General features: G+C 42.1%; 3 protein-coding genes across 3 annotated transcripts; 1 reads left to right on the top strand and 2 right to left on the bottom strand.

Moving 5' to 3' along the window:
* Nucleotides 1-2,456: 2,456 nt before the first annotated feature.
* On the top strand, nt 2,457-11,261 carry bcat2 (branched chain amino-acid transaminase 2, mitochondrial). Its single transcript, XM_061699768.1, has 11 exons — nt 2,457-2,653; nt 4,375-4,446; nt 4,810-5,010; nt 6,005-6,115; nt 6,191-6,310; nt 6,375-6,538; nt 8,072-8,214; nt 8,647-8,732; nt 9,117-9,257; nt 9,351-9,425; nt 10,570-11,261. Exons 1-11 carry the CDS (start codon nt 2,636-2,638, stop codon nt 10,609-10,611), a joined length of 1,173 nt encoding a protein of 390 aa, XP_061555752.1. The 5' UTR covers nt 2,457-2,635; the 3' UTR covers nt 10,612-11,261.
* On the bottom strand, nt 10,630-14,008 carry rpl27 (ribosomal protein L27). The gene is made up of 5 exons (XM_061699769.1): nt 13,931-14,008; nt 13,391-13,473; nt 12,171-12,340; nt 11,976-12,086; nt 10,630-11,894 (listed from the first exon to the last, which is right to left on the bottom strand). The coding sequence occupies exons 2-5, from the start codon at nt 13,469-13,471 to the stop codon at nt 11,846-11,848; spliced, it is 411 nt and encodes a 136-aa protein (XP_061555753.1). The 5' UTR covers nt 13,472-13,473; nt 13,931-14,008; the 3' UTR covers nt 10,630-11,845.
* Nucleotides 14,009-14,388: 380 nt separating this feature from the next.
* On the bottom strand, nt 14,389-23,662 carry rundc1 (RUN domain containing 1). The gene is made up of 5 exons (XM_061699767.1): nt 23,186-23,662; nt 21,045-21,203; nt 19,060-19,258; nt 18,897-18,992; nt 14,389-16,602 (listed from the first exon to the last, which is right to left on the bottom strand). Exons 1-5 carry the CDS (start codon nt 23,561-23,563, stop codon nt 15,737-15,739), a joined length of 1,698 nt encoding a protein of 565 aa, XP_061555751.1. The 5' UTR covers nt 23,564-23,662; the 3' UTR covers nt 14,389-15,736.
* Nucleotides 23,663-23,961: the final 299 nt, after the last annotated feature.

The raw sequence follows: 23,961 nt of genomic DNA, 5'->3' as shown, positions 1-23,961 counted from the left end.
GACTGTGCCACCTGAAACCAGTTCAAGTGAATTGAGGAGTTTCATTTCGACAAACATAGTGCTTTGCCGCTATCTTGTGGCATCTATAGGCAATTATAAACCTTGAAGGGGAGTGGCCTCAACTACTTGTCGATTGTTACTATTTGCGGCAACGTTCCCCTGCAAATTGCGGTAACACTGTAATTGGTTTATGATGTTTGTTTTGTTGGGGTGCCACTCCCCCATATGTAGGTCTGCACTTATTAAAAATGATATGACATAATGATTTATGACTAACTCGTTTGAGATGGACTGCTCTATGGTGCAGGAAATCAGTCTTACCTTGGCGATTCCTGTGGATTCAACTAATGTGTCACCCCCGTGCCCGCCGCCCCATCAGGGTGCCCTCAGCTCACCCGTCCCTCTCAAACATGCTGATGATGTCCACGCTGTTGCTCCTTGCTGTCCTTTCGTCAGTAAGGTGGAGGGGTCAGAGGTACCTGGTGTTAATCTGCGACCGTTCAGCGTGTTTGTGGGTGACTTGATGGGGACGCCCTTACGCTCACTCCTCTCTCTTTCTCTCTCCGTATGCTCCTCGCGTCGACAGGAAACGCTGTCAGGCAGAAATTTAATCTTCCAGCGTCTCCAAAGGCCAATGCCACCGCTGGCTCTTTGCCTGCTTTAACACACGCACACACACACACACACACACACACACACACACTCAAAGCATCTCCCTAAACACACTGCAAATGATTGCCTAGCAAACGATTCAGAAATCACAATAATCCCTTTTAATACTGTTCATTATTGTTTCCTGTTTCTGTGTAATTTCCTTCCAGTGGAGAAGGATGACTCAATCTTAATTATGAACTAATTTAATTAAATTGAATGTAAAATGATGGCATTAACTGATTTTTTTTTTCATGTACTTGCTTTTTAATTTTTTTTTTTTATGTATTTTGTCTTTATTAGTGTTTAAAAGTTGCTTTCATTTTTATTTTATTATTTATGCTTCATTTCGATTTTCAATGAACAACGAAAATAAGAGTGCATGAAAGTAGGCAGCAGTTTGTCAACTCTAGCAGAAATTAAAAATAGATCAAATAAATGATTGCTTGATTTAAAAATTATTGCTGATGAAAATGAATTTTTATGTGCATTAAAACTATTTATTAATATTTTTTTATAACACTTTATAATCCCCTGTGCACTTTTTGCCTCAAACTTGATTTAATGTTTGGACTGACGTCATTCGGGAGAACTCGTGTAGTTCACAATTAGTCCATCAGAGGGAGACAATTCCTACAGCACAACCTTCCCCGAAACTCCCTGACGCAACCCTCTGTATTTACCCGGGCTTGGGACCGGCCTACAGTTTGCACTGACAGCAGACATCCATTTGACAGAAAATATTTTTGAGACATAGAAACATAAAAAACACAGTCCGCAGAGTCACTGAGCAAAGAAAGGTTACCGGTCATGTGGTAAGGCCAAGATGATTTTTTTTGGTGGTGAGGCCAAGATTGTTTTTTTTTTTTTTTCGTTTTTTTTTTGACAATTGTGCAAAGAGTCTTCTCACAATTTAGAGCAGTTTGAAATGACAGTGACTGTGACATGTGACTTTCTTGTGTCGTTTGATTGGTGAACTTCAATCGTCACAGTGGTAATCCGATGTAGAAGTCGAAAACAAAAGTCTAAAAATAGATAAATAGATCCCACACTCAATTATTGGCATGTAGATTATTGTAACGGAATAAAAGTGCTGTTTAGTCTTTCTTTACATAAATACTTGAGTAAAAGTAAAAAGCATGCTTCATTGAAATTTATCTGACAAGTACAATTTATCCAAAATGTTACTTGAGTAAATGTAACGGAGTAAATGTAGAATGTTCCTCCCCACCTCTGCCTAAATGTATATTTTGTCGTAGTGGCTGTTTGTTGTCATACTAGAGTAGCTCCAACTAACCTGAGACAAATTCCTTTTGTGTCTTATAACATACTGGGCCGATAAAACTGATTCTGATTCTGACCCAGGCTTAAAACCATAAACACCTGTTTAAAATCCTACTTTGAAATCCTAGCCAAGTATGTTGTATTGTTACTACATTCAGTTTCTTAAATTCACCATTGATTTTACAGTATTTTACAATCTTCACTTTTTTTATTGTTATTTTGCAGCAGGTATCTAGAACTATGAACTGTACTCTCAACTTTTAAAAAAATGTGAGTAAAATACTGCATGTCTGTAACTTTGTTTAACTTGTTCAATGTTGGGGGAAATAAGGGTGGAGGTCTTTTTTGGAGATTCTTGTCTGACAATCAGCACCTGCCCCTCCATCAGCCAATCAACTGTGAGCGCTCAAACTGGCTGCAGCCAATCAGAAGTGACGCTCGAGACACTCCTTCGTTGCAATTCGTCAATAGAACTCGAAAAAAGTAACTCCAGTCTACTATTTTCTCATCTCAAATCTCATTCCACACTCGAAGCGTTTTGTTTCTAAGACAAAATCTAAATTTTAATCATGGATTTATATTAGAATATTGTATTTATTGCCATCGGGCGTCTTGAAGATGTGACTGCGCAAGGCGGAACTATTAGGCATTTGTTTCCTTACGAGTGAATAATCAGTGTGCACACAGCAACAGCACGGAGATGGCAGCCTTCCGGTCGGTGAGTCCAAAGGCGAACAATGTCGTCATTATCTTTTGACCTCTTCGAGTTAATGCCTCACTTTAAGCTCGCCGATGGCGAGTAAAGACAACGTTTAAATGGCGATGCTTGAGCTACCGAGTCCCGCCGGAGCACCGCCGAGCTAGGAAACGAAGGACATCGGACGGAATCCCAGTCGTACATTTGGGAATTTTCGCGATTCTGCCCAAAAAGCATCAGAGTGAAGACGCGGTGACGCAAAGGAAATCGTGGCTGCGAATCGTCATTGTTCACTCTTTAATTCGGCGTATTTAACAATCTTTGTAACTTGAGACACAATGACAGAATGACATTTTAAAGCGAGCCGACGCGACGCAGCACCCAGTACATTCCATTGTTTATCCATGCTAATACGTCGAATGCAATACTCTAGCCCCTAATCCCGATTTATGAATGTCCTATTGTTGTTTTTTTAAATTATTATTATTTTTATTTTGTCACAGTTGTGGTTGTCGTGCAAATATTCTGTATTTGTCAACAATGTTAATGTCAATAAAACGGAAGAAACGGCCAGTTTCAAGTCAACTCTCAGCGATTTTCGACTATTTTAAACATCATTCAACATGTTTGGATTTGTACGACTTTTACTGATGCAACGACTGAAACACTAATACAAATTGCATCATCCTCACACACGCACACACACACACACACACACACACACAACACTGCGGTGGCGAATAAGTCTGACGCGCTCACAGATGCACATTTACATAAATGGATTTACACGCAACATGCGTATTGCTATTATTAAATGTACATGTTATTTATTGATATTGTGACAGTAAGTTAAAAATGACTTCGACTATGATGCTATTAGGCTGATAATTCATTCGTTCATTTGAAAGTTTGATCGTGTTCGTTTTTAGCTGGTCGCTCAGTCAATGTCAGGGCAAATGTCATTACATAACTCTTGACGTCCCTGCATAAATATTTTTTTATTATTATTCCAGAACGAAAGGTGTATTTTTTTAAAAATAATATAGTCCTATTTTCTTCATAGGAAATAAATGTAATATAGCGAAAATAAAGTTGTTGTTTTGAAGTGCACTTGTTCAAATATGGCTCTCCTTGCTTGTTGAACTTTGACCTTAATATCATGATATTACCACTTTTCCTTAGAAAAAAACAACTTTATACCAGTAAGATTATGACTGTTTTTTCTTAAAAGAATAAGACTTTATTGTCACGACATTACCGAAATCTTCCTGTCAAATATAAATGTTTTAGTTTTTTTTGTTTGAGTCAAATTCATTCCAGGTTCAATAAAGGTTTGTGTTTTTGAGCAATATAAAACACATTATCCTCAAAATTGCAAGCCATAATTGCATGGTTTAGTATTCGCGCTCAACTGTAAGTATGTCTTGTAAAAACAAATGTAAGTCTGAATAAAGTGGTATTCTTACTTTTCAATATTTATGACTTAATGTTTGTGTTCCAGCATGACACAGCTCTCTTTTTTTTTTTTTTTTTTTTTTTTTTTTTTTTTTTTTTTTGAGCCAACACGTTTAGTCAGCTGACAATTTGTCAGTTGATCATATTCCCACAGACCACTCGGAAGTGTGTCAGGTTTCTATTTGCGGAACGGCGACACGCTGGCAGCTGATTGGTCGAGAGCGCCGCACACCCATGAGTCATGCGCGGTACAAGCTCACCTCTGTTTACTTTTGTGTGTTGTTCAGGTGGTCCGAAGAAGATTGAGTCAGACGCTTCGTTTAGTTTTGGCACCGCGCCGCCTCACCAGCTCCTTTAAGGTAACGTGCAGCGATGCATCATGGGAAAGTTTGATGTGTCACTCTTTAAATCTGACATTCTGCTTTTCCTCACACGTTCTCGTCTCTTGTTTAATTCTTCTTAATTGAAGCACGTGTCGTTATGATGTGTGACACAGTAGTAGGGCTACACTGGAAGAAAGAAAAAAAAAACACAAGATTAAAATTGGAATTTTAGGATAGTAAAATTGTATTTGTGTGTGTGTGATTTTATTGATTTCCTGTATAGCCCTCATACTTCTTGTCATGTGACATAATTGTCTTTAAAAAAAAAAATGAACCAAGCATGCGTGCGCTGCAATCAATCACTGTCGTTATGGTTCCGCCGACGGTGCGCCGCCGCAGGCCGCCGACCTCGGCATCGAGCGCAACCCGAAATGCGCGCCCAAGCCCGACCCGTCCTCGCTGGTGTTCGGGAAGCAGTTCTCGGACCACATGCTGACCGCGCGGTGGTCGGCTGACGGCGGCTGGGAGGCGCCCCGTATCCAACCCTTCCAGAACATTTCGCTGCACCCAGCCAGCTCTGCTCTGCACTACTCCATCGAGGTCAGTCGGGCTCGTGCCAATCATATTTATTCTTTTTTTTTAAATTTTTGGTTTGTTTATGTGTGGCCTCACACCTTTTATTGTAATGCCATTTATCGCTTAATGGCATTAAAATAGGTGTTAGACCATTGTGAGTATGAAAAGCCTCAAAATGTTTCTCAAATGGAAATGGTTTTCTTATTTCAAAATGAAAACTGACCTCAAACGTAATTAATCGTTATGTTTTTAATAAAAATGTTAAATTTGCCTCAAATGTAAAAAAAAAATACCTGCCTTTTGTTTTTACTTCAAATGTAATTTTTCTTTATTTTAATTTAGTATACATACAAATTTACCTGTGTGAATGTAGCAATTTATTTATAAAATGAAAAGAATAAAATTATCCTAAAATGTAATACATTTGTAATTTATGTATTTATTTCTAATCAAAAATAGATTTAAATCGATTGTATTAAAATTAAAACAAACCATAATTTCAGTTAAAGAAAATTGGCCTCAAATGCAATTAAATAAATCTTAATTTTAGACAATTCTTAAAAATATAAGTAAAATTTACTTCATTTGCCATCTTTAAAAATTATCAACTTATTTTAAAAAGTAAATAACACTACAAATAAACAAAACAATTTGTTGAAAAAATAACTCACATGTAATTAAAATGTTGTACATATTTTTGAAAAAAGTGAACGGTATTACTTTTTTAAAATTGGTGTCATAATTTTAGAAAATTCTGAAAAACACAAAACTGACCTCTTATGTTATTTTGTACTATTTCTTAGTAAACAAAACATTCACCTGAAAGGTAATTTTTAAAATGGAGATATTATTTTATTGATGAATAAAACAAATAAAAATAACAAAGATTTCAAATAGGCGTCAGATGGACAACTCTCATGCACTGAAATGAAATAAGTAACATTGAACATTGAGCTTTCATCAAGAAGCTTATATTCTCATTGCTTGCGTTGTGTTGTTGTTTTTTGCTGCGTGTCAGCTGTTTGAAGGCATGAAGGCATTCCGCGGCGCGGACGACCGCGTGCGTCTCTTTCGGCCGATGCTCAACATGGAGCGCATGCACCGCAGCGCCGAGCGCAGCTGTCTGCCCGTGAGTTCCAACCAGTTGCTGTTGGCGTGGCCGCCTGCACGCCCGCGTGTCTTTGACGATCGTCGTTTTTCCCAGACATTCGACAAAGGTGAACTGCTGGAGTGCATCAAGAAGCTGGTGGAGTTGGACCAGGAGTGGGTTCCATACTCCCAGGATGCCAGCCTCTACATTCGGCCCACCTTCATCGGTACCGAGGTAAGTCGCTCGGGGAACCTATTCTTGTATATAATTCATCATACGACCGTCAATCTGTCGGCAGCCGTCGCTGGGCGTGACTCGGGCCAGCCAAGCCTTGCTCTTCGTAATCGTGGGCCCGGTGGGACCGTACTTCGCCACGGGCGCCTTCAACCCCGTCTCGCTGCTGGCCGACCCGTCGTTCGTGCGGGCCTGGAAGGGGGGAGTCGGCGCCTACAAGATGGGAGGGTGAGTCACCCCGCCGGCAAAACCATTTTGCTTTTGGGCACAACTGGGTTTAAAGTCCCCCCCAAAGTCACCAAAAATGTCTTTGAAAGTTGACATAGGACCTCCGGCAGCTACGCTAACCTCTGGCAAGGGGTCGGATGGCAGCGGATCCCGTCTTAGTTTACCGCTGCCTCGCTATGCAATGCGCGTGGGGCCAGACGGCAGATAACTATAAAACTAGCTCAAATAACTCAAAACACGTTACACTTCAGGGCAAATGTGCTTTTTCGAGTTGTGGGCATAGTTTTGTGGCTAACTGCACGCTATACTGGTAGAACTGGGCCAAGTTGTTATGAATAAGGAAGTGGCAATTCCGCCGAATGGCCACTGCATGTAATAATGGGCGCTTGGTGTTTATATCATGGGGGAGAGGCAATTCATGCTGTTTCCTGCTCGCGTCAGCGCGGCCCCATTTTTGCCCCACCCCAAAAAATCTGGACCGCTGAGATGGTGAAAAAAATCAATCAATAATCAATTCAGTAATATATGTTCTCAGTCTCTGCACATATTGTCAACACCTACCTTCAAAGTTATTTAATATATTTAGAAACAAAACATACAGTGCGACCATATAAAAAAAAATTGGGGTAGTTTTGCCCCTCCCGCACACTTTAAACACATTCAAACTTCATAAAATCCATTTTTTAAAGTACGATGGAACCCCACTATTCAGAGGAGATAGCATGAACCCAAAAGCATGAATTGCGAAAATCAGTGCATAATGGTCGCTCATTATAGCCCTTTGCTGTGACACTCCTATTGAACTCGGGTGCTGTCCATTTCTTCTGATCATCCTTCAAATGATTCTACGCCTTCATTGGAGTCCACCTGTGTTTGATGATACGGATTGGACTTGATGAGGAAAGCCACACACCTGTCTATAGAAGACCTCACAGCTCGCAGTGCATGTCAGAGCAAATGAGAATCATGAGGTCAAAGGAACTGCCTGAAGAGCTCAGAAATGGAATTGGGGCAAGGCACCGATCTGGCCAAGATTACAAAAAAAATTCTGCTGCACTTAAGGTTCCTAAGAGCACAGTGGCCCCCATAATCCTTCAATGGAAGACGTTTGGGACGACCAGAACCTTTCCTCGAGCTGGCCGTCTGGGCAAACTGAGCGATCGGGGGAGAAGAGCCTTGGTGAGAACGGGAAAGAAGAACGCAAAGATCACTGTGGCTGAGCTCCAGAGATGCAGTCTGGAGATGGGAGAAAGTTCTAGAAAGTCAACCGTCACTGCAGCCCTCCACCCGTCGGGGCTTTATGGCAGAGTGGCCCGACGGAAGCCTCTCCTCAGTGCAAGACCCATGAAAGCCCGCATGGAGTTTGCTAAAACTCCAAGATGGTGAAAAATAAGATTCTCTGGTCTGATGAGACCAGAATAGAACTTGTTGGCCTTAATTCTCAGTGGCATGTCTTAATGTTTGATAATATGAATATTATTTTTCCATGTTTTCTTGCTTTTTGTATGTGGGCTAACAGCGTGTGTCGTGCAGGAACTACGGTCCAACCATCGCAGTTCAGAATGAGGCAGTTCAGCGCGGCTGCCAGCAAGTTCTGTGGCTCTACGGCGACAACGAGGAGATCACCGAGGTCGGCACCATGAACCTCTTCATCTTCTGGACCAACCAAAACGGAGGTATGACACGGCAGCCGGCAATTCGACAACCACTATGCCGAATCACCGCGGTTGGCTGCAGATAGGGACCGAGCCCTGTCGCGAATAGTGAAAATCAAAACAAGAACGGAGAGGATCATAAAGCATCAACATCTTGCATCTAGCATGTACACAATTAAGAACCCATGTTACATGAACGACGGTATTCAGTAGTTCAACTATTCAACCCAAACAAACCACCTTCGCATGAGGTTCATCAATATGATGAGCAAGCATACTTCTCTGTATGTAGAAAAAACCCTCGATAGCGATTAGGGAGCAGGGAATGAGCAAGGAGTCATTTCGACTCCCGAACGCACTATGAAGGGATTTTTAGTGGACTTTTTAGTTATACTTTTTAAAAATTCCGATATAGTGTTATGTAAAAAAAAAAAAATGGTGTTTTGTGTGCAGAGAGAGAGTTGGTGACACCGCCTCTGGACGGCATCATCCTTCCCGGAGTCACCAGACAGTCTCTGCTGGACCTGGCCCGAACCTGGGTGCGTTTAAATAAAATATACTGTATTAACTTTTATTCATGTACGTATATGATTAAATAATTGGTTGATTGATTTTATTGTAAATAATACCATGATTGTAATAATTCAGATTCAATTAATTGTCTTCAATAATGCGTTAATTAATCATAATTAAGTGAATTGTAAGCAATACAAATAAAAGATGGGAATGTAATTTTTATTTTATTTTATTTTTTTTAGTATTTTCAACACATTGAATTCTTTGGCACAGGTTAACACAAAAAGATACAATAACCACTTTTGTATACGTATAACATTTGATGCAACACTTGATGACTTAATTACAATTCAATGTATGTTAACATGAGAATGAAACAAGTCCTAAATTGCGACGCATGTGTACAGGACGAGTTCCAAGTGACAGAGCGCACGATGAGCATGAAGGAGCTGCTGGGCGCTGTGGACGCCGGCCGGGTTCTGGAGGTGTTTGGCGCCGGAACCGCCTGCGTGGTGTGTCCCGTGGGCAGCCTCCTCTACAAGGGCCAGGTGCGTTTTTGTTTTTGTTTGTTTGTTTGTTTGTTTTTGATCGTCCCAAAAAAAAAAAAAAAAAAACCCACTGAGCTCTCCCAACCTTCTCAGACATACAACATCCCAACCATGCAGAACGGACCCGACTTGGCCAAGAGGTTCTACAAAGAGCTCACCGATATCCAGGTGAGTGACGGAACAGATGGGCGCGGCCTCGCCGATGTGCGCCGCTTATACTAACAACATGGATGCGAACAGAGAGGAGCTCGTTTACATAAGCACCGTCAGTGTTCACAACTTGGTCACAGTATTTCGCAACTTTTCAAGGCGCTCTAGTGTTTATTTAGAAAATTAAGCGGAATTATATTCAACATTTTGTACGTATGACAAGACAGTAGGCAATCACAAGAGTCAATGTTGCTGAACATTTAATGCAAACCCGTGGGGAAACGTAGCGATTTATAAGCATGTTGAAAATGTTCCAATGTGCAAGGCCGCATAAACAACAACATACATACGGATGGCCGCACCGTGCAGTTTGATGGCTCATTTTCTAATGTTTAAAGCGCCCATATTTGAGCAAAACTAGTATTTGGCGTGTTATATTGGCTCTATGGCGCCTCAGTAAACATGAAATATGAATTGAAATCGTGCACGCAGTTCCAGACTTTTTTTTTGTTTCCTGCCAAAAGGCACAATTGGGTCTTCTCCACAGAGGCAACCAATCAGATGGGGGGGGGGGGGGTCTTAGACAAATATGGACAAAGCAGATACAAAATTGGGTCAAACACAAGTAGCTCTCGAAGGGACCTTTTCTGGACACTTATATGACAAAACCATGGTTTTTTTTTGTTTGTTTTTAAATGAAATTGACACTTGTGTACTAAGTCCATGTTACAGAGTCACTCTAATAGAGATCTAAATTGCCCAAATATGGGAACTGTAATTGCCAATCAAGTAGGTTGATCGAAGACTCAAAATTGCCCGTGGGTGTGAATGGGTGTGCGAATAGGTTTGTTTATATATGCCCTGCGATTGGCTGGCGACCAGTTCAGGGTGTACGAAGATTGCTGGGATAGGCTCCAGCACGGCCGCGACCCTAGTGAGGATAAGCGGAACGGAAGACGGAAGATAATTGCCGATCATTTCAAATGGTAATTTATTCAGGACTGGATTTACATGTTCTGACTCTACTGCCATTCTTGTGAGAGACTTATTTTCACAATATCTGTAAAGAAATGTTTGTATTATTTCCTTGAAAGTTGATTCAAGTTAAATTTGGGTGGGGGTCTCCAAACTTCTGAATTCTTCTCTTGTTGTCTTTTCACAGTACGGACGTAAGGCCAGCGAATGGGCGCCTGTGGTGGCTTAAATATTTTTTTCCACAAGGCAGTAGAATCAACAGTTACATCCCATAATTCCTCTTTGGGCCACCAGTAATCCCCCCCTCTGCTCTCTCTCTTTTCTTACATATCTAAAACCACTAATGCACTCCTGCCACTCCACAGAGACAAGAGACTGTAGCCAGTGGTCTTGGAGCAATATGAACTGTATGCAACAACACAGCTTGACTTTATGAATAGACTGTAATATAGCAAGCACAATGGTACTCCTTATTAAGACGGTAGTTGTAGCTCAGCGATGAGCTGCATTGCGGTGCTTTTTTTTTTTTTTTTTTAAACTGTTACTGTGGACGGACGAATGGGGCCATTTTGCACTCAAAGCCAGGTAGGACAAGCGGCTGCACAGACAAAGGCCCTAAATGTGGAGATTTATTCGTGCGAGCAAATGTTAGCCGCCTGCATTGTTTTTTTTTTTCTTCCATGTTTTTAAATGATATATTGTCTGAAATGAAATGAGTTGAGCCATCTTCAGTGTGCCCTCGTCAAGTGCCTGCTGACCACCATTGGTTGGTCCGCGTGTCTTCCGCTGAATATTCTCCATGAAATGTCCCTTTTCTCTTTGTATGTGCTGTTTACAGCTAGTCTGCATTATTTTTACATTAAAGCCCATTTGTGTCCATCCGGTCTGCTGATTTTTATAATGGACAGATCAGGTTCAAATGTGTATGTAAATTGAATTAAATTAGTTTTAATTGTAATGAACTATTATTCACAATAAATACAAATTTTAAATGTGTATGTAAAATTACTTTTAATTTGTATTAACCACTAAAGAAACATGTAAAATTAGTTTACTTTTTAATTTACAATTTAAAAACACCATGATTACAAAAAAAAATTAATGTAGAGAACAATTAACCAATTTAATGTTACCGTTTTTGACTGTAAACAAAACACAATTTACAAAATGTTTTTCACTACTGTATTTTTTTACCAAAAAAATCTATTTAAAAATTAATTTTGATATGATTTAAATGACTGATAGAAAACTAATCAAGTAAACAATAATGTTTAAATTTAATGAGATCAAGAAAATAACATTTTAATTAACTAGATTAAGGGGAAAAACAAACGATGCAACATAACAGGACTATAAGTAATGTAATGCTTAGTGGGCCGGGACACAAAGCTAAGCACACAAACAGATTATTATTATTATTTTTTTTTTTTTTTAAACAGTTTTATTTGTGAAATCAGGTGAATTTAGAATCTGAGCTTCTGGAAGAACCACTTGTTCTTGCCCGTCTTGTACCTGCGAAACAAAAGTGGACCTGATCAGAACTACACCAAAGTAATCTTTACAAGTCAGAACTTTCCTGGAAACTAAACTCACCTCTCTTCAAACTTCATCTTGGCCTCACGTCTGGCTTTGCTTTTGAGAGCGGGATCCCTGAAGACATCCTTGTTCACCACCGTTTTGTCCAGGGGGATGTCTACGGAGTATCTACACAGTAAAAATACATTTTAGTTCTCTGAATCCCCGCCCAAGACATCCAAAGTGTTGGTCAGCAACGGAACCGCCGCGGACCTCGTGGGCATGAGGTGGTTGTAGTTGTAGACTTTGACGAAGGCCTTGATCTTGGACCTCTTGGCGATCTTCTTCTTGCCCATGGTGGCGGTTACCTTGCGAGGGTAGCGGTCGATGCCGGCCACCAGGGCGTGGCTGTAAGGCCGGTCGGCTGTGCCGTCGTCGATATTCTGAATGAAATGAGATGCAAACATTCAAAAACATGATTAATGCAAAACCTTTTTTTAATGGAATGTAGTTACAGTTGGCGGCACAGTGGGTGACTGGTTAGCACATCGGCTTCGCAGTTCTGAGGACCGGGGGTGGCGTGTGTGTGTGTGTGTGTGTGTGGCGTTTGCATGTTCTCCCCGTGCCTGCGTGGGTTTTTTCCGGGTACAGAGGTTTCCTCCCACATCCCCCAAACATGCTTGGTAGGTAGGTTGAAGACTAAATTGCTCGTAGTTGTGAATGGTTGTTTGTTTACATGTGCCCTGCGATTGGCTGGCGACAGTCTAAATTCGTTCCATGACCACGCTTGCAAAAACAAAACATTTGTATTTCAAATGCACTTTATAAAAACACGGTAATGACAATTAAAATGTAGAAAATAATTTTTTGGGGGGCCACATTTCACTTCAATTGTTATTGTGCTGCTTCTTCTGGCGTGTACACCTTGGGCAACTGGGGTCAGAATAATAGACACACAGTCCGCTCCAAAGGTATTGGAACGACAAGGTCACTAAAACCCAATAAATGGGATGCCCATTATCGCAAGGCGCCACCGTACTGTAGATGCTGCAAATGGCATGTGAAACAGACTCCAAACTATTTCCAAGAAATCTTGGGAGACTTCAGCTCAGTGGGTAGCTATAGGATTGACTTCACACGAGTTTTACTTTCGCATGTCCCACCGCTAAAGGGTACCAAAGACAATAAACACAGAACAGGAAATGTAGCAAGAGGATCAACTTCAGGAGTGTCTCCTTCTGGCCTTTTTCGTGAGGACACCACAGATCACCATTTACAGATAATACAAAGGTTAGCAAAACAAGTGATGAACACAATCCCTAGTTACCATTTTTTTTTAAGTTATGGTTTCACAAATGTCTTCCTGTGGCCCCCATTAAATGCATATTAATGATTTGCTACCAAGTAAACATCAAGCCCTGCACAAAATAATACCACTGCTAAAGTTGTCTCGACGTATGGAGCATAATTTCCATGTTTGTATGGATCTTTACCTTCACGATGACAGCTTTGCGGCCGGCGTAACGTCCAGCGAGGACCATCACCACCTTCCCAGGCTTCATAAATTTGCCCATTTCTGCACAAGTAAGAAGGAATCATCAACTAAGTGTTAACACAACATCAGAAAAACTAATAAGTAAGGCCAAATAACAATTCCGGCTCAGTTAGCATTCGCTTCTGAGCGGCTAACCGCTACAAATGAGTGCCATGCCGCGTTAACTACGTATAAGAGATACAAATTACGTGAAACGTTTTATGTATGGTCCCATTAAAACAACATACTCAATGGCAAACAAACAGTGTCAAGTAGCATAACTCTGGTAAAAGACATGACGGCTGCCATGTTGGAATCAACCCCAGACTCATAGCGCAGCCATTAAGTCATTTGAACGACTTATCGAACGTATATTCGTGGACATAACTGTCGCTTTACGGGTAATTGAGTGTGTACTTCATATCAGCTGCGGTAAAACATTTAAACAGGTCAAATTGGACGCGATGTTTGAAGATTATCCAGAACAATGTTGACTCACTGGTACTGTTACTACGGCCTCCGCTGCTAGGAAAGGAAGTGGAGTAGAATTGTACGAACTTTGACCCACATGCTGTGACGTCACGTCCGGGAAGGTTTAGTGTATACGTCGCCATTTTGTTGACTTTCTTTTGCTTTATTTTGTGCGTCGATAACTATTTTTCCATTCTATATATTTATTTGTCGTTGCATTTATATATTGTCCGTGTTTATCTTTGTTTTTGCGAACTTTTTTTGTGAACCGTGTGGATGTGACATCACTTCCGCAATCACCTTTGTCAACAACAGTACAATATTTTCTTTACAGAAGTTCGCGTCAATTGTTGTTTAAATTATGTTTGTGTAAAATTATGTATAGCTCATGATTGGAAGGCAAATGTAGCCTCTTATGTAATGTATTTAGAATTTAGAGTGTCATACCTGCAGAAAAGAATAAAGCCCACCAGCAGCTCAGTAGGTTATCACATTTAATGTTTATAAATGCTTCTCTGCATGAAACATGACGGGAATGTGTCAAAACAAAACTTAATATACACATCAATATATTGTTAATGTTTAGGATAAAGGAAAGAAAAGAACATATAGCTACATGTGTAGGAAGTGTGCTGATATTGCCAAAACACACAGTCCAATCAATAAATTCTTCTGAACATAAACAACAACATAGCAGGACAAAAACAACATCTGGTACTACTAGAGTCTGATCTGTTGCTGGTATCATTGTTAGCACTTTGAAACACACTGCACGCGTTTAGAGAGCACTTTAACAGCAACTACGGCGTTTACATTCAGGGAGAAGATGCGTTTACATTCAGGGAGAAGATACCCGCCACAGCCGACATTGTTTCCTTACAACCATGTCGCATCAAACATTTGTTCAATGAAACGATAAAAGCAGCGGTCAGTCACCTCATTTTTGGTTTGTCAGCCATTACGGTAAAATTATACACACAGGACTGAATAGTGCACAGTACATGTAAAATTGTTTCTTTTAAAATGATTCATAAATTCTACATTTTATGATTTATAATGGTTGTAATTCTAATTAACCACTTCTTTCGAAGAAAGTTGTGTCTGTTTCATTGTATTTTTTAACCCCAAAAAATGATCTTTCCACTTTGTATAATTTGAATTTTTAAAATGTTACTTCTTCAAAATTTTAGATTTCCATCCATCCATTTTCTGAGCCGCTTACCCTCACAAAGGTCGCGGGAGTGCTGGAGCCAATCCCGGCTATCATCGGGCAGTTTGTAAAGGTTTATTTTCATAATACAACAACTTATTCTATAAATGTTAATTCTATTATTTAGTATTTGTTATTTATGGTGCTAGTTATAATTTAGCTACAATCAACCAATTATTTAAAATCAAGCAAATGTTTATAATAAATCAATGAACCAATTATATAAAATGTACTGTTGTATAATTTGTGACATTGTTAATAAAGTATCTCACTCATTTTTATTGTATTTATAATTATGACTACTTGATACATGTACATATGTGCTTTCATTTTATTTACAATGAAGCAAATAACCAGTTATGTAATGAGATACATTCATTAAAAAATATATTAAGAATAAATACATTTTAGCTAGCCCTTTTTACAAAAAAAAAAAAAAAAAAAAAGTGAAATGCGACCCTAGTGAGGATAAGCAGTCCAGAAAATGGATAGATGGATGGATGCAACAAATATTCCAGTATTCTTGCTAAATGTAAATGTTCAGTGGGGTGCATGTGAACCGTGGTCCATAATGTTTTGCCCACCCCTTGATTTATTCCGTCGTTGCGTCTCCGTTTGGCGTCCTCAGAAAGCGTCCTTGATGTTCTTGAGCTGCCGCACGGCCAGGTCGACGGGCAGGTCGAACTTGAGGTGGCTGATGCGTCCCAGAATCCGCAGGGCGCCCTCGAAGCCGGTCTGTGCCATGTAGCTCCACGCCAGGTAGTGTGGGTGCACCACCGTGCCCGCCTTGCACAGCAGGTTGAGCCAGGAGACCAGCCGCTGCTCGTTGAGCGCCATGCACACCAGCGCCTTGAACTCGGTGTCAGGGCCTCGCTTGTAGCGCCCGTGCTCCTTCAAAACTGTGTGGATGGCCCACAGCAGTGACTGTTTGGGGGTGATGGTAAGAGGGCCGCCCCCTACTGGCAGGCTAAAGGACTGCGAGAGCTGACGGGCAGGCGACTCGGCGAAGGCCTTGCCATTTTTTGAGTGGTAGTACTTGACGAAGAGCTCCCAGGGGTGCATGGTTTGGGGCGCCGTGGTCCGGTGGGGCAGCAAGCAGGAGATGGGTGCCAGAACCAAGCTCACGGTCTGGGATGGCGACATCAGACCGTGAGCCAGCAAGTCCTTGAGAACCAAGGCCAGCTCTTTGCGTACGCACGTGGTGAGCTCATCGTGCGGTCCCGCAGCAGAGTTCCCGGTGTAGTTGACCACGTGCTCCTGGCCGGGATGGCGGCGCGAGCCTAGCACGCGAACCTTGTCTACGACCGCCTCCAGACGGCGTAGTAAAGGACCGTAGTCACGCTGCGCCGACTCTTGGGGCCACAGGCCCGACGGCCCCTGACCGGCTGAGCAGCCGAATTGGCTGGCGGCGAAGATCTGAAGCACGGCCATCGCCTTCTGGATCAGCTGCAGGCCCGTCTCACGCATCCTCTGCGCCTGCTCCGGGTCCGCTGAGGAGATACAACCACAACCAGCCAATCATAATCCATCAATAGTGTCTGGAAGCATCCATTTTGAAGCTAACATGCATGTTTTTGGAATGTAGAAGGAAACCGGAGGACACGGAATTGAGCAACTGAGGTAGAATGGACTGCAGTACTTGTACAGAGGCATTGTGGATTCGGTATCAACTAATTTGCCAAACATCATTCTCCTTTTCAACATACCCTGTGGATTATTTTGAGTTGTTTATTGCTATTGTACAAGGTGATCATCTTTCACTCATTGACTGCTGTGGACGTTTGCATCTGCCAACTGGAGAGATGTCTCAAAATTATTTGCACGTGTGTTTTTCAAATCCAGAAATATATCCCGCGATTTACACGTGTTTTTCAAATCCACAAATTATTTGCAGGTGTTTTTCAAATATATCTATATATAAAAGTATTGAACGCGAAGATATGGAGGTGCAAAAAGGCATGGAAAGCCAAGACAATCAATCAAACAGCGATCCAGCCTCTTGTCAGTGCAAATGAATATCAGCTGGTTCAGTCCTAATTGATGGCCTACAAAAAGGCCTCATTGCCAAGGTGTGAGTCGAGACACATCTCATGATGGGTAAGAGCAAAGAGCTGTCTCAAGACCATTGCAAACTCATTGTTGCAAAACATTACGATGGCATTGGTTACAGACGCATATCTAAGCTTTTGAACGTTCCAGTGAGCACGGTTGGGGCCATAATACGTAAGTGGAAAGCCAATCGTACCATCATAGATTTGCCTCCATCAGGTGCTCCTCGCAAGATTTCTGACAGAGGAGTGCAAAGAATAATCAGAAGAGTTGTCCAAGAGCCGAGGACCACTCATGGAGAGCTTCAAAAACACCTGGATTTAGCAGGTACTGTTTGTGTCAAGGAAAACAGTGAGTAATGTACTCCGCCGCTATGGGCTGTATGCACACTCACCCACGTAAGACCCCATTGCTGGAAAAAAAAAAGCATGTCAAAACTCGTTTAAAGTTTGCTGAACAACATTTGGACAAGCCAGTTAAATACTGGGAGAATATAGTCTGGTCGGATGAGAGCAAAATTGAACTGTTCAGATGCCATAATGCAAACCACGTTTGGAGGAGAAACGGCACTGCACATCACCCTAAAAACACTATACCAACAGTGAAGTTCGGAGGTGGGAACATGATGGTGTGGGGCTGCTTTTCAGCAAATGGTACTGGTAAACCTCCCATTATCGAAGGAAGGATGAATGGGCAATTGTACAGAAACATTCTTGAGAAAAAAAATCTGCTGCCATCTACGAGGATGAAGAAAATGAAACGAGGGCGGACATTTCAGCAGGATAATGATCCAAAACATACTGCAGAAAAAACTCAATTGGTTTCGAAGAAAAAAAATAAACCTGCTACAATGGCAAAGCCACCTGACTTTAATCCAATATAAAATCTATGGAAAGAACTGCAAGTCAAGGTCCATAAAAGAAGCCCACGGAACCTTCAAGCTTTGAAGACTGCTTGTGTGGAGGAATGGGCCAAAATCACACCAGAGCAATGCATGCGACTAGTTTCTCCATACAGGAGCCATCTTGAAGCAGTCATTGCAAACTATATATATATATATATATATATATATATATATATATATATATATATATATATATATATATATATTATATATATTATATATATTATATATATATATAAGCACATGAGACTGCAACACTACCGCCTAGCGGATGGAGGGAGGACCTTCGCGCACATGTTTTTCTCAACTTGGAACTGTGTTCCATTTGTCTCAAAAATAAATGCACGTGCCCGCTGATCCAAAAACATCCCTTTCAACAATTCACAAGCAAAACTGAATATTTACAAATGATAAGTCAGAAGATAAAATGCACACAAAACATAAAAAAAAAAAAACAACTTGTAAATTGCGGCTATATTTGTGAATTTGTAAAAGGCGTGCGAATAATAAAAAAAAAATGGTTTATTTCTATTGTCCAAGGTGCCGATTGTTTTGAGTTACTGACAAGAGGAGGCATCGCATTCATCACAACGAATGAGATTGTCACCAAGCATGCTATGGACGTATTTTTAACCTTAAGATTATTTCTAGTGTCGTGTTTATTTCAAGTATAACACACAAGGCACGATCAGAATAAATGTACCATAATAAAACATTGCTCGTGCATGGACGTTTTTGACTGTGGGCTATTTGTTGTCGCTCTTATTTCTATCGTGCATGGTCACAGGCCACATCCATTTGCAGCAGAAAGATTTCTCCAAGGCGACTGACCTGTCCTCTTCCCTCTGGGGGTCCTGGTCTTGGCGGAGGCAGCTAGAGGCTGCTGACTGTGAGTGCCGTCATACAATAGAGGGTTGCCCACCTCATCTGAGAGGAAAACAACACGTTTAGGGCACAAATGCGACATTTTCCAAAATGCGAGTCCACTGTGTACCCTGGATGAAATTGATGAACATCTCCAGGTCTCTAATCTGCGTCTTGAGCTGCTCCACCAGCTGCTCCTTGACCCGCGCTGGGTTGACGATCTGCGCGATGGCGGCGTCCACTCGCCGTCGCAACTCCTCAGGCGACAGGTTGCCAATGTCCTCGTTCAGGTTCACGTCCAACTTCTTGATCAGCTCGTCGATGATCACCTGAGGAACGCGGCTAGGTTACAAACAGGCAGTAGTGGAGAGAGGTGCCTGATAAATTTAATTCATTCAGTGACCACCCCCATACATCAAAATACTCGTATCTCAAATCTTCTTTACTCATTGACATGAATGGAAATGCCATTCATTTGTTCCAGCCTCCCAAAACAATCCAACAAGGGAGGGGGGGGAAAAAAAAAAAAAAAAAAAAACAGCATTCTATCAGCAGCCCAGTGGTTAGCACATCTGCCTCACAGTTCTCAGGACCCGGGTTCAAATCCGGCCTCACCTGTGTGGAGTTTGCATGTTCTCTCCATGCCTGCGTGGGTTTTCTCCGGATACTCCGGTTTCCTCCCACATCCCCAAAACATGCATGGTAGGTAAACTGAAGACTCTAAATTGCCCATAGGTGTGAATGGTTGTTTGTTTATGCAGTATGTGCCCTGCGATTGGCTGGCGACCAGTTTAGGGTGTACCCCTGTACCCCGCCTCTCGCCCGAAGATAGCTGGAAACCCTAATGAGGATAAGCGGTTTGGAAAATGGATGAATGGATGGCACTCTGTCACATTGTACGTTATAAAAGAGTATAGCAATATAATTGAATGGCATGTAAAGAATCAAACAGTTTGTGCATCATGATTATTTAATTGCGATTGTGCAGCTCTTTCTGGTGTGTGTGTGACTTTGCCCCCCGGGGATAGCACAATACAGACATACTGATAGATATACAGCGACAGACGGTCACAGCTCCTCAATGAGCTGCAGTGTTAGTCATCTTCGCAGAGGATAAAGAATATATGCCTGTTAGTATCGTTGTATGCTCTGTCTAAATGTGCTGCTCCAACGTCACTTTTCAAGTTTTCCATTGCTTAAAGGGTTATAACACGGTGACACCAATCCCAGTCGTCAGCCCGTCCATGGGGTTTTGCATTGTTACCATAAAGCTAAGCGGACTATCCGAAGGCAAAGCTATGTGATTGCTTTAAATAAAATTGAAATTGAAATTCAATTTGATTATTTGAAAACTATACCAACAATCGCTTTTCCCTCCAGAAAAAGCTGGAACCAAAACGCTTATTTTGAGTTTCAAATGGCTTACTTTAACCAAGATCCTTCGCCCTATCGTAGCCGTGGTCTGTTTTGTGCCGTAAAATGCGCGAATTCACACTGGCTGGCTGGCAACATCTGCTTCTACTAAGCCAGCCAGTTGGTTTACCTGCTAGTTAGCAGTAGCTAGCTCGCGCTCGTCAATCATCTGCCACGATGTGCTGAATGAGTCTTGAAAAACTTTATCCAATTCATCTCCCGCGGTCGCAGTCTGCCATGAACATCAGAACATCGTTGGACGCCTCATTCTGCGGAGATTATCGTCACAGGGGAGACGGCTCTGCGATCCATGTGATCAGCTAAAGTGGCTACTGTACAAGTGTGCATACACACATGCGCAGTAACACAAAATGGCGGCGGCCGTAAACACCCGAAGTAAATGGGGCTTCGCAGAATTGCAGCTCGTCAGAATAAAATAAATAGTATGTTATTCTTTGATTCGAATGTGAAAATAATGTTTCAGTATTATTTTTTTTCCCCCCAAACAAAGGGTTAGGGGTCAATTCGAATCACCACAGAGTTGTTCGTAGCTCTAGCAATTATCAACAATTTAGAGGGTGGGACCAATTGCTCGTGGTTTTTCGCTATTGGCGGCAGGGCTCGGTTGCTATCCCTCGTAAATAGCGGAGGATTACAGTAATACGTAAGCGCAGCCGGGCGGGTAGTCGGCGGCATTCCTACCTTCTGCCGCTCCATGACGACCGACTGCGGCAGCGAGTCGTAGCTGCCCTCCTGGTAGGCAAAGTGCTCCAGATCATCCAGCTGTGTCTTGAGCTGGAAGATGAGATCTTTCTGCTTCTCCCGCTGAGCCTCCAGACGCTCCCGCTTCTCCCGCTCGCTCTGGAACGCAAATGATGCGTTACAATTTCCAACTATGGAACATGAAGTAAGTGTCCAACATTAATCTGCATCTCACGTCCCTCCCTGTACGCACTAACTGGTCACGACAACAACAAATAAACGTCTACTCCAGCTTAATGCTCACACGTAATGAGACATGCCATAGATGGGTTAACGAATGGTGGTTCTATAACGCTTTAAGCAATGGATATTTGAACACAAAGTGCAGCAGCAGATGTAGACAGACCATAAAATGACACTCCCGGGCATACAGTATATTCTATATCTTCTGATAAGAACGACAAACATTACAGCAGCTCACCGAGTCAGTTGTGAAACTCATCTTCGTGTGCGTCTATATTGTACCGTCCTCTGGTAAGTCAAGGCACGAACACCAGAACGAGCGCAAACGACTAATGGCATTTCCATTCATTTCAAATGGGAAAGAGGATTTAAAGGTGCCATATTTTACCAAACCAACTTTTTCTAGTATTTGGGATGTTATATTGGCTCTATGGTGCCTCATTAAACATTAAAAAAAATATATATATATATATATATATATACATACATGTAAGCAGCCGCATGCCAACTTTTATGCTTTGGTTTTATTTGAACATGTTTACATTACAAAATTGTCAAAATGTACTCTTATGTATTTGTACTTCTTAGTGAATCAATATCTGAGCATTTAAATCAGCATCAAATCGAATTGCAACCCCAAAGAATCGATATCGAATCGGATCGAATCGTGAGGTTCTATATGCCCAGCCCTTGTTTTGAGTTACGAACATGGTCACGAAATGAATGCAATTTATTAGTCAAGGCACCGCTGTATGCTATATTTCTGCCTTTAGAAAGACATCTCAAAATAAAACAATTGCATTGGATAATAACATTAATACTTTTGGTCACCATCGGGTCAAATTATTAAAAACAACTCTCAGTATGATCCAGTGCAGTGACTAAAAATGCAATAATAAAGACAAGTGAGCATTATTACCTTTGTAAAGGCAGATTTTTTGTATGCATATGTATTTATTTGTCCATTTATAAAAAAAATAAAAAAATAATAAAAAATGAATGATTGGAAACCCCAAATTCAAATGTAGACAAACGTGTTAATCCAACTCACCAGGTCCTCCTGCAGGTGAAGCATGTGCAAGGGTGACAAAGACATGAAGAACAAGAACTAAACACTGACTGAGTACACATCAGCCTTCATCAAACAAGATAACCATGGGCTGCAGGCTTTCTTTTTTCTTTTTTTAAATGATATTCATGCTGCGTATGAGCTGCCTAAACTTGTCCGACCGAAACGTGTGAGCGTATCTCTCCCTCATCATGGACGGGGGGCAAGCAGAGATTTACTTCTTTTGTGTTTCTTCGTCTCAAAAGCTGTGCTGATCTCATATCCAAAGCGAGGCAACGCCGCCCGCCACCAAGACATCTGTTGCTCATAAAAACTCTGAATTTCACTGACAAGCTGGGCGCGACCCTCTTCCACACTTGCCCGTTGAAAAATCGTGCTCGACGAATATATTTGTTGGTGGGCGCAAGCGCTTGGATTCCGGGTGACGAATGCAAACGTCTATGCCAGTTAATGAGTGAAGTGAGTGATGTGATTGGATTGTGGGAATGTCTTCCAAACTCTTCCCAATCCCATCGCTTGTTACGACGTCATCCCTTTGGCTGCCCACAGCCACCAGGGGGCGTATTTGGTGGCATCTGAGGGTTGATTATTTATGAAAATGAATTGGGAGTCTTCTTCCCAGCTTCCCCCCTCCCCAGACCCTCCCATTCGAGGTCGCAGTTTTTGGATAAAGTTTTGGCCGCATCCACAATAAATTGCAATTTTAGTTGTACTCAAAATGAATGGTCGTACATTACTGTAATGAGAATATACACCTGGGGAAGTAAACCCAACCAAGTCAGACTCGCATGACGGCAAACATTCATTATGCCTTTCTTAATCTGCTTACCGTGTTGTGGAGGCGCTGGGCGCCCCGGGGCCCGCAACCCACCACATGCGGGCATCCCCGGAAGGCGAACTCCTCCAACTCGGTGAGCATCTTCTCCTTCTCGTCGCTCTGCGCGTGGACTATCTGCTTGAGTCTGAACTGCACCTGGGCAAAGTGCGAGGTGAGGGCGAGCAGCGACGAGTTGAGCAGCTCCTGCTCCTCCTCCAGCTTCCTCAGTCGCCCGGCCGCTTCCTCGTCGACCGAGCCTTTCCGCCTCGGGTGGCCGCCGCTCGCGCGCTCCTCCTCGGGGCTAGCCACGGCGCCCACCGGCGCCCAGCGCTCGCCGGCGCCGGCCAACGCGGCTTCGCTGTCCAACGCTGAAAGCTCCTCCGTGGACATAGTGGACGGAGTCACCCCGAATAACAATTCTCACTCGGTTTTGACAGTTTGATTTGGCTAACTGGCGGGGGGGGTTTCCGTTATGGAAACAGGTGTATCGCCATCTTGATGCAGAATGAATCATACGTCAGAGCGGCGTTATTATGAATCCCACTTGTGTTCTAGGCAGGACTCGCCCTGCCGCAACATGATTGGTTCCTGCATTGCAGGAAGGGCAAACTATTCAGATGTAACGACATGACGTTCAAATATGTTACACTTTCCAACAAAATAAAAACAATCAAGTTTGCTATAGTTAGTTTTAGGGTTATGTATGGGGTTAAGGTTAGGATTAGGGTGGGTTACTGAGATTCATTTTAACGCCACCACGTATTTTCCGGTCCTGAAGCAGGAGGAGG

Source organism: Phycodurus eques, chromosome 16, assembly GCF_024500275.1.
Source record: "Phycodurus eques isolate BA_2022a chromosome 16, UOR_Pequ_1.1, whole genome shotgun sequence".
Lineage (NCBI taxonomy): Eukaryota > Metazoa > Chordata > Actinopteri > Syngnathiformes > Syngnathidae > Phycodurus > Phycodurus eques.
The sequence above is the reverse complement of the archived record's forward strand: the minus strand, read 5'-3'. Positions and strand labels throughout refer to the sequence as shown.